Source organism: Mercenaria mercenaria, chromosome 12 (assembly GCF_021730395.1).
Source record: "Mercenaria mercenaria strain notata chromosome 12, MADL_Memer_1, whole genome shotgun sequence".
Classification (NCBI taxonomy): domain Eukaryota; kingdom Metazoa; phylum Mollusca; class Bivalvia; order Venerida; family Veneridae; genus Mercenaria; species Mercenaria mercenaria.
In genome coordinates this window covers 36,910,903-36,925,839 of record NC_069372.1, presented here as the reverse complement: position 1 = coordinate 36,925,839, position 14,937 = coordinate 36,910,903, and the positions used below count along the sequence as shown (strand labels likewise).

General features: G+C 36.3%; 1 protein-coding gene across 2 annotated transcripts in view; it reads left to right on the top strand.

The window, feature by feature from the left end:
* LOC123533894 (cytochrome c oxidase subunit 6A1, mitochondrial-like) overlaps positions 1–14,937 on the top strand; it is a 45,472-nt gene that overhangs the window by 9,663 nt on the left and 20,872 nt on the right. The window contains exon 2 of one of the 2 annotated variants that reach the window (XM_045315855.2): positions 9,920–10,068. The exons of the other annotated variant lie outside the window; for it this stretch is intronic. Coding sequence (XP_045171790.1) covers positions 9,920–10,068 — 149 coding nt within the window. The remainder of the gene's footprint in view (positions 1–9,919; positions 10,069–14,937) is intronic. 2 annotated transcript variants of the gene reach the window in all.

Sequence of the window (14,937 nt, the reverse complement as noted above, 5' to 3'; positions counted from 1 at the left end):
GGCAAATTGGTTAATCGGTTAAAAATTTATGAACATTTGAAGTTACAGAATTTCTCCAAAAATAGCTATTTTCGTGTGACATAATTTTGTTTGTTTTAATATTTTATTTAGAAAATATTTTGTATCAACTGTTTTACACATTTACCATGTTTATACAATGTGCTGACCATAAACCTATAAATGTTAACTACTGAAATATTCAGATTTAGTTTCAAAAAATTTTTTGAACATGTTTTGAAAAGTACCCAAAATGAAGCCAAACACCTTAATTTATACCTTTCTCATATATTTATATGTTAAAACAAAGTAAGTTAACATATTAGAAAATAAAATGTTCTGTTTGAACTTTGATAGCTAATACAATATACTTTAATACAAACATTTCAGTTTTTACATACATTTGCATGTCATCGCACATTAAGCATCCTTTTATGCTTGCTTTTTGTCCCAACCCTTACGGTTTAACAGTTAGCTTGTTCCTTTGCATGGAGAATGTTGTTTTAATGAGTCTTGCATACCTGTCTTTTCTCATCATGTTCCTTAAAGCTTATTGTTTGCACTAATATTTCAGTTATGGCTGTGATTCTACTAAACCCACTACGAGGACATCCTTAATTTTGTCCCAACCCTAACGCTTTTTTGTCCCAACCCTAACATGCTTTTTTTAACTTCTTTACTGTAACAGGATTAATAATAAAGTGTTTTAGAGACATCATTTACAACAAATTATTCAAGCTTTTTCATATAAAATTTCACCTCAATGTTCTTGTACAAGTCCTTCTACTTTTTCGTATCATATAAGCTGAAAATTTCAGGAAAGGAAAAGTCAAGTGCATGGAATGACAAAAATAAGGAAAGTGTAATCCTAACTGTAACTTGTCAAAACAGTGCATTTCAATTAATTTATTTAAGAATATAGCCTTTAGTAAGTCACTTTCAGCTTTACAGTCAGTACTGTTAGGGTTGGGACACTTTTTTGGCTTTAATGACAGCTGCTGAATTAATGGTGTGTTTTCAAAGCCAGAAAGGAGTATTAGGTATTTAAACTGAAATTAACAAAGTTAACACGGAAAAAGAAATCATTTAGCAAAGAAAGTAAAAGTAAATCAAAGGCTGTGGCATACGTAAAATTTAAAGACAATGAAATTGAAATGAGCTGAAAATATGTACAGTAGACTCTGCTTATTACGAACTCCTTGGGGACCTTTCAAAATTTCAAGCATATCCTTTCAATATTGTGTGACAAGTTGGACACGCAAAATTATTCTCTATTTTCTCTAAAGCAAAACTATCAAAGAACCATAACTGCAGTAAAAAGGGATGTTCCTAGGTCAAAATTTTAGGGAGAAGTGACTACTTCTCCACAGATTTTAAGAAGAAATCAAGGAATTTAAGGAGAACATTCAGCATAGTACTTTAAGTTTCGTGCCTATATATGCACTTTTCTAGACCTCTAAAAAGGTCAGGGTGCTGCTAAAAAGGGGCAGGGTGCAGTTTCCGGGTTGCACACCTTTTTAATATAATTAAGACAGTCACTGTGTTCAGTTACTTGCTCATAAATAAAAAACAGATATGGAGGGGAAATATAAAACTACAACTACTGACTTGATAATTCTTGTTTGATGTATTCCTTTTTTTCAGTATACATATATCAGACATTTATAAGGAAGTCATTTGTTATGTTGATATATAGCTAACTCAGGATGTAAAAACCGTACCATAGCCCTCGCATACTCTGATTTTTCAAAATAAAGTGGTTTTTACAAGTGCACCGGTTTCGATTAAAAAGGTAAACAATGGACTCTGTCTATGAATCTTTGGAATGCGTGAATTAGCAGTCGATCTTAGTCGTAATACTGATTGACATAGAATGCTAATGACTCCATGTGTTGCAGAAAGGTGTTTAGTTTGTAACTGTAATTTCCTATCAGTTGAAATCTTCTCAAAACTGGTAAACTAATTGCTTATATTTGGACAAAGCTCACCGTCTTTGCCGTTCACCAGCTGCTAAAAGGGCAAATATAAAAGATTCAGTGTAAGTTATATTTCACTGGTACTACCAGTTAGTAAGTTCATACTCTGAACAACACAAAGAAATTTGGGCAGTTTTGACCTATTTAAACGTTGGCAGCATTAGATTATATTTTCTCTTTAAAAGGAAATTGCTGTTAGGTAACAAAGCGAATACTCCAATAATCCGGAGTTCACGGATTATGATGTTATTGTTCACAAAATTGTTCCAGTTCACATAATGTAATAGGTGCCCCTAAATTGCGTAGCTATTAGCTACTGCTGTCATAGGGAAGTGGTAGAGTGTCTGCATTAGGTATGAGAGGTCCTATGTTCGAGTCCCGGTTAGAGCTTTAAAAATAGTTGCATTCTGCTACAGCATATTTTTGCTGTTTACAGACTGTTACAGATGTTCTAAATTTTTAGCACACAGTATCACAGATCATAATTTAGCAATCCTGATCACAAATGAATGTTAAATCAAATGCACCCAATTAAAAGATATTCACTGTAATACTATTATGTCCCTTTGATGTTTCTGCTCTCCATGTTCAAGAAGAGTTACATTTCCTTGATCACAAAATTTACTTTTACATGGAAATATTAAATGCTCATAACTCTACACTTCTGGTTAAAATATTGTATATATATCTATTTTTGAGAAATATATGGTCACTTGCCTTCATTTCAAAGCTTTTTATCTCCAAACCTATGATTAGAAAAACTTAGGTACTATTTCTACAGGATGTAAGGAGCACATTAATTTTCATAGATGAAGGACCTTGATTGCGTACCACCCCAAATATTTTCAAAGTCCATTGAGATATTGCTTTCATATTTTGCATACTTGTTTACCATCATGACCCCTGTCTGTAGAAAGGAGGAGGGAACTCTATCAAGCATTTTGACTGAATTATGGCCCCTTTTCGACTTAGAATAAATGTTAAAGTTTGCGTACCACCCCAAATATTTTCAAAGTCCATTGAGATATTGCTTTCATATTTTGCATACTTGTTTACCATCATGACCCTAGTCTGTAAAAAGGAGGAGGGAACTCTATCAAGCATTTTGACTGAATTATGGCCCCTTTTCCACTTAGAATATGCTTATTGTAATGTTATAGTTTACTCATAGCTTATATTATACTATCAAGCACTGAGAATAGTCGAGAGCACTGTCCACTGACAGCTCTTGTTTATTTCTAATATAATTTTATATCCAGTGGCCCTCTAAGTAGTTAATTGGTTTTTTATGGCCTTACCTCTAGAAGGGTCATAAAGTCTGCAGACAACTAATGAGATAATGATTCAAGTTGTTCATTATTTTCCTATTGCCGTACACCTCAGTAGGGAATAGACTACCCTAGTAGATTGATTAATTTGTTTAGTACTCAAATTTCTGGGTTTAATTATTATGTCTCCCACCACACAGTGGTGTGGGACACATATTGATTTACTCCAGTCTGTCTGTCTGTCTGTCTATCTGTCACAAAGCTTGTCCACACTCTAAGTCGAACATTTCTCATCCGATCTTCACCAAACTTCAACAAAATATGTCTGCCAATAAGTGCTTGGCCAGGTTCGATAACGAGCCAAATCGGCCTAGGCACTTCGGAATTATGGCCCTTGAATTACCAAAACCACACAGATTTCTTGTGTAGTTTTACCTCCAAACCGACCCCATACTACTAGTAGTATAGCGGTCTTATTGGTGTCAAGAAAGCGCATGCACATGTGGATTCAGTAAACAGTATATAAAGACTGACTTATTATTTAGATGATTAGGCAGTTATGGGAGACATGGGCTTTTCTCAAAAGCATCTCTAGTTAGTTATAATATAAGTAATTATATGTGCGTTCTTTGTTCCCATTATAAGAAAAAAATAATAATTGCATATACAGTAACTCATTAATGGTGTCATCTCTCTTGTTTAGGGTATGGGTTTAATTATTAGTTATAATATAAGTAATTATATATGTGCATTCTCTGTTTCTGTAAAAAGAAAAAAAATGCATATAACTCATTAATGCATCACCTCAACGCAACAAAGTCGTAACTAATTATAAATTTAATATAAGTTACGACTTTGTTGCGTTGCTAGGTGACGAATGGTGTCATCGCTCTTGTTTAGGGTCAAGGTCACTTATTTTGATCTAGTGACATACTTTTTTGTTTTTAACCTACAACATTCGAGTTTGGACCACATATATAGTTTTGAGTGGCTAGATGAACCTTGACATGAGTTGACCTTGATCTTGACCTAGTGACCTACTTTCATATTTCTGTAGCTACAGCCTTCAAATTTGACCACATGCATACATGTAGGTTTGTGTACCAAAATAAACATTGATCTTGACATTACCTAGTGGCCTACATTCACATTTTTGAAGGTACAGGCTTCAAGTTTGGACTACATGCATAGTTTTATGTTCCGAAATAAAATTTTACCTTGCTTTTTACCTAGTGACCTACATTTCTCATGCTACAGCCTTCAAATTTGGACCACATGCACAGTTTTATGTTCCGAAATGAACTTTGACCTTGAGAATGACCTAATGACCTACTTTCACATTTCACAAGGTACAGGCTTGAAATTTGGACCACATGCATAGTTTTGTGTTGTGAATTAAAATTTGACCTTGATTTTTACCTAGTACCTACTTTCACATTTCTCAAGCTTCAGCCTTCAAATTTGAAGCATATGCATATAGTTTTGTGTACCGAAATGAACTTTGACCTTGAAATTGATATAGTGACCTACTTCCACATTTCTCAAGCTACAGATTTCAAATTTGGACCACATGCACAGGTTTCTGTACCGAAATGAACTTTGACCTTGATTTTGACCTAGTGACATATTTGTGCTTTGCTCATAGCACATTCATATATTGACCAATCTCTTTGATATTTGGTATGTAAGTACCTTGTATGTAGCCAGAATTACCAATTGGTATTAGAGGTCACTGGATCCAAGGACTGTGATGACCTGGATTCTGACTTTAATAGTTACCTACTTCTGCTTTTAGGATTTTGAGCTACATGTAGTCTTGAAATTTGGAACATTCAAAAATGACTCAGTGGTGGGCACCAAGATCACTCTGTGATCTCTTGTTGTCTGGTGTCTGCTGTTGTGCCACGTTTTTCAACATTTGCCTTGTATACCGGTACACTCTAGAGACCACAGTTACAACCCAATCTTTATGAAGCTTGCTCAGAATGTTTGTCTTGATGATCTCCAGGTCAATTTTGAAACTGGGTCATGTGTGGTCAAGTACTTGGTCTGTAGGCCAGATCAAAGGACTAGAGGCCACATTTATGACCCTATCTTCATGAGACTTGGTCAGAATGTTTATCTTGATGATCTTCAGGCGTATTTGAATCAAGGTCATGTGGGGTCACAAACTAGGTCGCATGGTCAAATCAAAGTTAAAACCTGTTAACACTCTAGAGGCCACATTTATGGCCCCATCTTCCTGAATCTTGGTCAGAATGCTCATCTTGATGACCTATAGGCCAAGTTCATATCTGGGTCATGATAGGTCAAAAACTAGGTTGACCAGTCAAATTAAAGGGAAAGTTTTTTACCACTCTAGAGGCCACATTTATGACCCTGTCTTCATGAAATTTGGTCAAAATGTTTATTTTGATGATCTTTAGGCCAGTTCGAATCTTGGTCATGTGGGGTCAAAAACTAGGTCTCTAGGCCAGATCAAAGGAAAATCTTAATTCTTGTTAACACTCTAAGAAACCACATTTTAAGTTTGAAACTCATGAGAATTGATCAGAATGTTTGTCCTGATTAAATCTAGGTAAAGTTTGAATATGGGTCATCTTGGTTCAAAAAACTAGGTCACCCGTCAAATCAAAGAAAAACATTGTCGCAATGTGTATGCAATAGGGGCTGCATTTTTCACCTGATGTGCATGAAACTTAGTCAGAAATTTTGAGAATGTTCAGCTCCATGAACTCCCGGATGAGTTTTTATCTGGGTCATGTAGGGTCAAAAACTAGGTCACCAGGTCAAATCAAAGAAAACGCTTGTTTACACTCTAGGAACCACATTTTAGATTTAATGTTCATAAAACTTGGTCAGAATGTTTTGTATCATGAAATCTTATATGATTTCAAATCTAGTTCATGAAGGGTGAAAAACTAGGTCATTTGGTAAAATCAAAGGAAAAGCTTGTTTATACTCTAGAGGCCACTTTTTTGCTCCAATCTTTACGAAACTTTGAACAGGTTAAAAATTTGTTCCGGATGGGTTAAAAACTAGGTCACTAGGCCAAATCGAAGAAAAATCTTGTTTACACGTGTAGTTCTTAGAGGCGACATTTTTGCTCCAATCTTCCTGAAACTTGGTCAGAATGTTTATCTCCTTGAAAACGTGGATGAAGTTAAAACTGGGTCATGTGATGTCAAAAACATGGTCACTACAGTAGGCCAAACATGTTTACACTGTTATGGCGTCTTACTCTTGTGAGCGACCTAGGGCCATCTCGGCCATTTTGTTTTCTAGAATTATTGCCCTTTCTTAATTTCACAAATAGGCCATAGTAAAGAAATTTGTAGTGTTCAACCCCTGAAATACACTTTTTTAAGGAATGGATTTAAAGTTGCTCAGAAATATAACCTTATCTGAATATGACCAAAAAACTGTAGGCTGTTACCATTTTGATCAGTATTATGGCCATTTGTTAATTTCACTATACAGGGTATGGAGAAGAAATTTTATGTGTTAAACTCCTCACACTCTTTGAAGGAATGGTTTTAAAATATCATGGGTGAAGAACCTTGATATATGAATTGCGCAGCATGTTGGGGTATCCATGTCAATACACAAAGTGCTCAAAGGTGAGCTTTTGTGATCGCCCTGTGTCCTTCGTCTGTCCGTCAGTCTGTTGTCAACAATTTGACTGTTAACACTCTAGAGGTCACATTTTTGGCCCAGTCTTAATGAAACTTGGTCAGAATGTTACCCTCAATAAAATCTTGGACGAGTTCGATATTGGGTCATCTGGGGTCAAAAACTAGGCCACCAGGTCAAATCAAAGGAAAAGCTTGTTAACACTCTAGAGGTCACAATTTTGGCCCGATCTTAATGAAACTTGTCAGAGTGTTACCCTCAATAAAATCTTGGACGAGTTATATATTGGGTCATCTGGGGTCAAAAAGTAGGTCACCAGGTCAAATCCCATGCAAAAACAGGGCCTTTGTAGAATTATACTTTTTATCTTTGCCAATTATTTGCCATAACCTTTGCAGAACAGTTGCAGCACATGATTGCTGAATATATTCCACAGACGAGTAGAAATGGAACGAAACGTGCAACTATTCTGCAAAGCTTTTGCAAATATACACTACGCACACAGAATGCAAATACTTCGCAAACAATTTACAATTCGCAGCTGAAACTTTGGCAAACACATCACAAAGTGATAGCAAAGTATTTGCAACTTATATGCAAATAATATGCAAAGTATTTGCAAATACGTTACAAATAGCAAAAATGAATTTCTGAGGTTCAAAGAAAAGGACTTTGTATAATATCTGAAAAACATGTAAAGTCACAAAACCATTTGCAGTTTAAATAACTATTAAAAGTCAATCATTGCAGTGATCATTCAGTAACAATAACTAAAATCATGTAATAATGTAAGTTTCAAGAATTGCTTCTGTAAAAAGTGTTTTATAATAACTATCATTGATTAACATCAATTACCTTTCCACATGCTGCAATATTCTCTGGTTCTTGGAAGTCTTATTGCTTAATAACTTGGTATTGCATTATCCTTATTCAACAAAGTTTATATCCAGAAAAAATAATTAGAATATAATGATCCGTTTAACACAAGTTTGCGTCACCAAAATATTTCTACTAACTGATGTGTAAACATTTCCTCACAACGTTTTCAAAATTCCTGCCATTTGAATATAGACCAATCAGAAAACAGATGGTTAATTACTTCCTGTACCTAGAGTCTACCAGGAAAGCTTCATCTATGTTAACTATTTGCAAATGCTTTGCTTTTTGATTTGTGTACAAAGTGTTTATTTGCAATACCTTTGCTAACTAAATGAGCTAAATGTTTGTTTGCAGATGCTTTTGCTGTCTGCTAATTTAATAAAGTATTTGTTTGCAAAACCTTTGCAGTCTGTAATTTATCTAAGTGTTTATTTGCAAACCCTTTGCTTCAGTGTGATATATATATATGCTCGCCCATATGGGAATACCCGGTGGCGAGGGTAAATAAACGCAAACACTGACACACACAATCAGTGTGATACATTTTGCAGACTGTTTGCAAAAGTCTGATGCAAATACTTTGCAATCACTTCGAATATAGTTTCTGAGAAAACAAATACTTTATTTAAAATATATTCTGCAAATTCATGACAAAGGGTTAAATGTGTATGGGTGTCAACGGAAAAGCTTGTTAACACTAGAGGTCACATTTTTGGCCCAATCTTAATGAAACTTGGTCAGAATGCTAATCAAAGGAAAAGCTTGTTAACACCGTAGAGGCCGCATTTATGACTGTATCTTCATGAAACTTAGTCAGAATGTTAATATTGATTATCTTAAGGTCCAGTTTGAATCTGGGTCATGTAGGATCAAAAACTAGGTCACCCGGTCAAATCAAAGGAAAAGCTAGTTTACACTGTAGAGGCCACATTTATGACCATATCTTAATGAAACTTGGTCAAAATGTTAATCTTGATGAGCTCAGGTTCAAATCTTGGTTAGGTGGGATCAGAAACTAGGTCACCAGGTCAAATCAAAAAGGAAAAGTTTGTTAACACTAGAGGCCATATTTATCTTCATGAAACTTAGTCAGAATGTTAAACTTGATGATCTTTAGGACAAGTTTGAATCTGGGTCATGTCGGGTCAAAAACTAGGTCACCTTGTCAAATCAAAGGAAAAGCTAGTTAACACTTTAGAGGCCACATTTATGACCATATCTTAATGAACCTTGGGCAGAATGTTAATCTTGATGATGTTTAGTTCAAGTTTAAATCTGGGTCAGGTGGGGTCAAAAACTAGGTCACTATGTCAAATCAAAGGAAAAGCTTGTTAACACTCTAGAGGCCACATTTATGACTGTATCTTCATGAAACTTAGTCAGACTGTTAAACTTGATGATCTTTAGGTCAAGTTCGAATCTTGGTCATGTCTGGTCAAAAACTAGGTCACAGGGTCAAATCAAAGGAATAGCTAGTTAACACTTTAGAGGCCACATTTGTGACCATATCTTAATGAAAAAGATAAATTTGCAGATTTTGTGAATTGAAAAAAATAATTTCTTATGTTTCTGTTACTGTGATTTATTTTTATACACCCATTTCTGGAAGAGTGGGGCGTATTATTTGAACACCCTTGGCGGGCGGGTGAGCGGCATCCAAAAGCATGTCCGCTCTCTAAGTCAAACAGTTTTCATCCGATCTTCACTTATTTTAGTGAGAATATTTGTGGGCATAATATCTCGGCCAATTTAAATAACCAACAAAATCGCTTTAGGCACTCTTGAGTTACTGCCCTTGAATTACTCAAAATCTGCAAATTTAGACTTGTCCGCCCTCTAAGTCAAAGAGTTTCCATCCGATCTTAACCAAACTTGCTGACAATGTTTGTGGGCAAAATATCTCGGCCAAGTTTGATAACTGCCCAAATCGCCCCAGGCACTTTTGGATTATGGCCCTTGAATTAGGCCAGACTCGATGACGGGCGTATTTTTTGACAGTCTGCCACTCTTGTTCATGGATTGACGAAGCCTTAAATCTTTGGAAATTACTACTCCACAAATAAAAATGATTTTCACAGTATATTACGGCATAACTTCTTCATGCCAGTGACAGGTATTTTGTAATTTTAGAATAATTGTTTGATGTCAGTAATTCCTCTATTTCAGTTGCTTCAACGAAACGATGGATGTATGCCTCTATATTTATAGGAGGGCCAAGTGTAGTAATCGGCTACGTAAATTCTTTCCTACTGGAACCAGAAGACCACACCCCTCCAGAATACAAACCATATGATCATGTTCGCATCAGGACCAAGGTATATATATTAGCAAAAAAAAGACATATTGTTTTTGTCCTGTCCGCCCATCACACTTCATTTCCCATCAATATTTGGAGAACCATTTGACCTAGAACCTTCAAACTTCATAGGGTGGCAGGGCTGTTGGAGTAGACGACCCCTATTGTTTTTCGGGGCCACTCCTTCAGAGATCAAGGTCACAGGGGTCTGATCATTGAAAACAATTTTCGATCAATAACTTGAGTACCACTTGACCCAGAATGTTGAAACTTCATAGGATAATTGAACATGCAGGGTAGATGACCCCTATTGATTTTGGGGTCGCTCTGTCAAAGGTCAAGGTCACAGGGGCGTGAACATGGAAAACCATTTCCGATAATAACTTGAGAACAACTTGACCCAGAATGTTGAAACTTAATAGGATGATTGGTCATGCAGAGAAGATGACCCTTGCTAATTTTGGGGTCACTCTGTTAAAGGTCAAGGTCACAGGGGTCTGAACATTGAAAACCTTTCCCAATCAATTACTTGAGAACCACTTGACCCAGAATGTTGAAATTTCATAGGATGATTGTATATGCAGAGTAGATGACCCTTATTATGCCCCCCTTCATAGACCAATAACTCAAGAATGCTTGGACCTAGGATTATGACAGTTGATAGGGAGGTTGATCATCACAAGCAGATGACCCCTATTGATTTTGAGATCAGTATGTCAAAGGTTAAGGTCACAGTGACCTGGAACAGTTAAACAGTTTCAGGAGGATAACTCAAGAAAGCTTGGACCTAGGATCATGAAAATTGATAGGGAGGTTAGTCATGACCAGCAGATGACCCCTAACGATTTTGAAGTCATTAGGACAAAGGTCAAGGTTACAGTGACCCGGAACAGTTAAACCGTTTCCAGACGATTACTTGAGAATGCTTGGGCCTAGGATCACAACACTTGATAGGGAGAGTGGTCATTGCCAGTAGATGACCCCTATAGATTTTTAGTTCAGTGGACCAAAGGTCAAGGTCACATTGACCTGGAACAGTTAAACCGTTTCCATACGATAACTTGAGAACGCTTGGGCATAGGATCACAAAACTAAATAGGGAGGTTGATCATGACAAGCAGATGACCCCTCCTGATTTTGAGGTCAGTAGGTCAAAGGTCAAGGTCACATTGAACCAGAACAGTAGAAACTTTGTGTACAGAGAGCAAATAATTTCTGTTCCTTGTGCAATTACTGAATGCATCAAGGGGTGCATTTCGTGTTTTACAACTTTAATACCCAGAATGTTGAAACTTCATAGGATGATTGGCCATGCAGAGTAGATGACCCCTGTTGATTTTTGGGTCACTTGATCAAAGGTCAAGGTCACAGGGGCCATCCATCACACTTCATTTTTGAAATAACGAGAACCATTTGACCTAGACCTTCAAACTTCTTAGGATGGTAGGGCTTACAGAGTAGATGACCCAGATAATTTTTAGGGCTAATAGATCAAAGGTCAAGGTCACAGGGGCCTGAACATGGAAAACAGTTTCTGATCAATAACTTGAGAATCATTTGACCCAGAATGTTGAAATTTCATAGGATGATTGGGCATGTAGAGTAGATAACCCTTATTGTCTTTTGGGTCCAAGGTCACAGGGACCCAAACATTGAAAACGGTTTCCGATAAATAAATTGAGACCTTTCAAGAACTTTCAAACGTCATGGGATGATAGGACTTACAGAGTGGATGATCCTTATCTTTTTGGGGGTCATTTCTGTAAAGGTCAAGGTCACAGGCCTTAACATTAAAAACACTTCCCAATCAGTGACTTGAGAACCACTTGATCTAGAATGTTGAATGTTCTATTGAATTTTGGGTCACTTAGTCAAAGGTCAAGGTCATGGGCCAGAACATAGCAGCCAACCATCAGTGTCTCTTTGACTTTCACTCCTGTCCCCTACTGACTTCTTTCCTATTACTATGTGCTGGGTTAGGGCTTTCTACAAAAGCAACTACTAGTTTCAGCTTTATTTAATTTTGTACAGTCATGAGAACACAAGTCTAGTTATTTAATATATTTTTCCTCCAAAGCCCAAACACGTGGTAAGGTTTCTGACTTCGAATCACTTGCCCCTCAACGATATGGGTTTGAGCTGCATTCAAGACATTGAATGTAACTATGCCATCCATAAACGGATTTTGAAATAACTTTGCATAAATGTTCAACATAATGAGATGACATGTCATGCGCAAGACTCTGACCACTAGCTCTAAGGTCAAGGTCACACTTAGACGTCAAAGGTTAAAACTGGGTCTGTTTTGTGTCTGGTCCATAACTATGCCATCCATAAAGGGATTTTGAAATAACTGATCATAAATGTTCAACATAATGAGATGACGTGTCATGCGCAAGACTCTGACCACTAGCTCCAAGGTCAAGGTCACACTTAGATGTCAAAGGTTAAAACTGGGTCTGTTTTGTGTCTGGTCCATCCATGAAGGAAATTTGAAATAACTTGGAATAAATGTTCCCTATAATGAGACGATGTGTTTTGCATAAGACCCAGACCCCTAGCTCCAAGGTCAAGATCACATTTAGAGGTCAATGGTTAACTTGGTCTGTTTCATGTCCTGTCCGTTTCTGCCATCCGTGAAGGATTTTGAAATAATTTGGCATAAATGTTTACCATAATAAGACGTTGTGTCATGCGCAAAACCCAGACCCTTCGCTCCAAGGTCAAGGGTGTGCGTTGGGGGGGATATTTGTCACTGTGACAGCTCTTGTTACTTTTATATTCTGTAAAATCATTTGCCAATTACATGCTGAACATGATTGATTCTACCTTTTCGACCAGTGTGTGCAGTTTGATCAAGATCTGCAATGTTCCCCATTCAGTCAGTATCTTTTTGGTAATCACCCCTTTTAACAGTTCATTATAAAAATTTAGCAGGGTAAGGGTTAATATTCATCAGGGACTAATTTGCGTGCATTTTGTGGTTTAGTCAATGCACAAACTTAAATAATTAGTGAACTAACAAGTAAAACTCCCTTTCATTTTATGCTCAAAAGTGAAATCCTTGAATTCATATCCCCATGAAATAGCTGTTTTGGCCATAATCACCAAATACAAAATAAATAAAATGATTTTATTGTACCCACATTTATTAACCGTTTTCCCTTCTAAATTTCTAGAATGGAGTGGTCCATAATTCAATTTGAATAGTACCACTTATTATTTAAAGGGGTGTTCACTGAAAAATTAGTGGATGAATAGCGAAAGGATATGCAGACTGATCTTGGTCTGCAATGGTTGCAAAGGCAAAACCACCTGCTGCCCGCAAGCTAAAGGTTTAGGTGCTTCACACAAAAACAAGAGCACCGTCTTGTGGGTGCAGACGCTCATCTGATTTTTTTTTGTCTCTGTATAATAGAAATATTGACCTACCCATGATTTTCTAAGTCCAAAAGGGGCCATAATTCTTGCAAAAACTGTGCAGAGTTATGGTACTTGCTGTGCAGTGTTAGCACCTAAATGCTCCAAGTTTTAAAGCAATAGCTTTGACTGTAAAGGAGAAAAGTTGACTTACACACAAAACTTAACCAAAAAATCTGATATTTTCTAAGTTCAAAAGGGGCCATAATTCTTACAAAAAGCAGGATGGAGTTATATTTCTTGCAGTACAGTGTCAGCTTTTAATGATGAGCAAGTGTTGCAAGTTTTAAAGCAGTGATTTTTTTACTTTTTTTGGCAACAGCCCATGCCTTTTCAGTTAGGAATTTTTAGCGCGATAAACTTCAAAATTGGGAAGAATTAACAAACCTTAATAAAGAAATAATTTTGAAAAGTTTTATTTTAAGGTAAATTTATTTCATTCAAATGTACACTGAGGTACACTGAGGTTGAACAGACAGGACAGACAGGTTATTTTCTAATGTCACAGGATCTGATGGCTCAGATAGCTTCTGTTGATTTCTGAGGGTCATTTTGTGGGGACTCAGATTTCTTGGACAGATCACTTTGATTTTCTGACGTTTGATTTGAATTTAATTTCTCTTTAACTTTACCAAAAGATGTTCGAATGTCCGGAGTACCGATGGCGTGTTTAAGTTTAATTTTCTTATTATAATACTTGGAATTATGCGACATTTTTCGATAATTTACGTAAGTTTCTAACAATTTTTTTCCGACTCATTTTGACGCATGAAAAAACAGTTAGCGACTGTGATGAAAGTCATACTAAATGCCGTACTATGCCGTGACCTGCTTTATGTAAACAACGCGCTTCGAGTTGGCAACAAAATTCTGCGAATAAACCATAATTAGAGTCAGAATTTTTATGATTATTTGCATCGTTTTAGTTCAACTTTCACAAGAAATCAATCTTATTGGGAAAAATCATCTCGTTTTTGGGAATTTTTAAGCATTTTTTGGGGAATTTGACCATTTTTGTCAGTTGGGAAGACGCCGAATTTCGGAGTCAAATCGGTGCAAAAAAAAAATCACTGTAAAGCAATAGCTTTGATAGCTTAGGAAAAAAGCTGACCTAAACACAAAACTTAACCAAAAATATCTGATTTTCTAAGTCCAAAAGGGGCCATAATTCTTGCAAAAAGCAGGATGAAGTTATATTTCTTGCTGTATAGAGTCAACTAATGATGAGGAACAGATGTTGCAAGTTTTAAAGCAATAGCTTTGATAGTTTAGGAGAAAAGCTGACCTAAACATAAAACTTAACCAAAAATCTGATTTTCTAAGTCCAAAAGGGGCTATAATTTTTGCAGAAAGGAAGATGGAGTTATGTTTCTTGCTGTACAAAGTTGGCTTTTGATGGTGAACAAGTGTTGCAAGTTTCAAAGCAATAGCTTTAATAGTTTAGGAGAAAAGTTGACCTAAACATAAA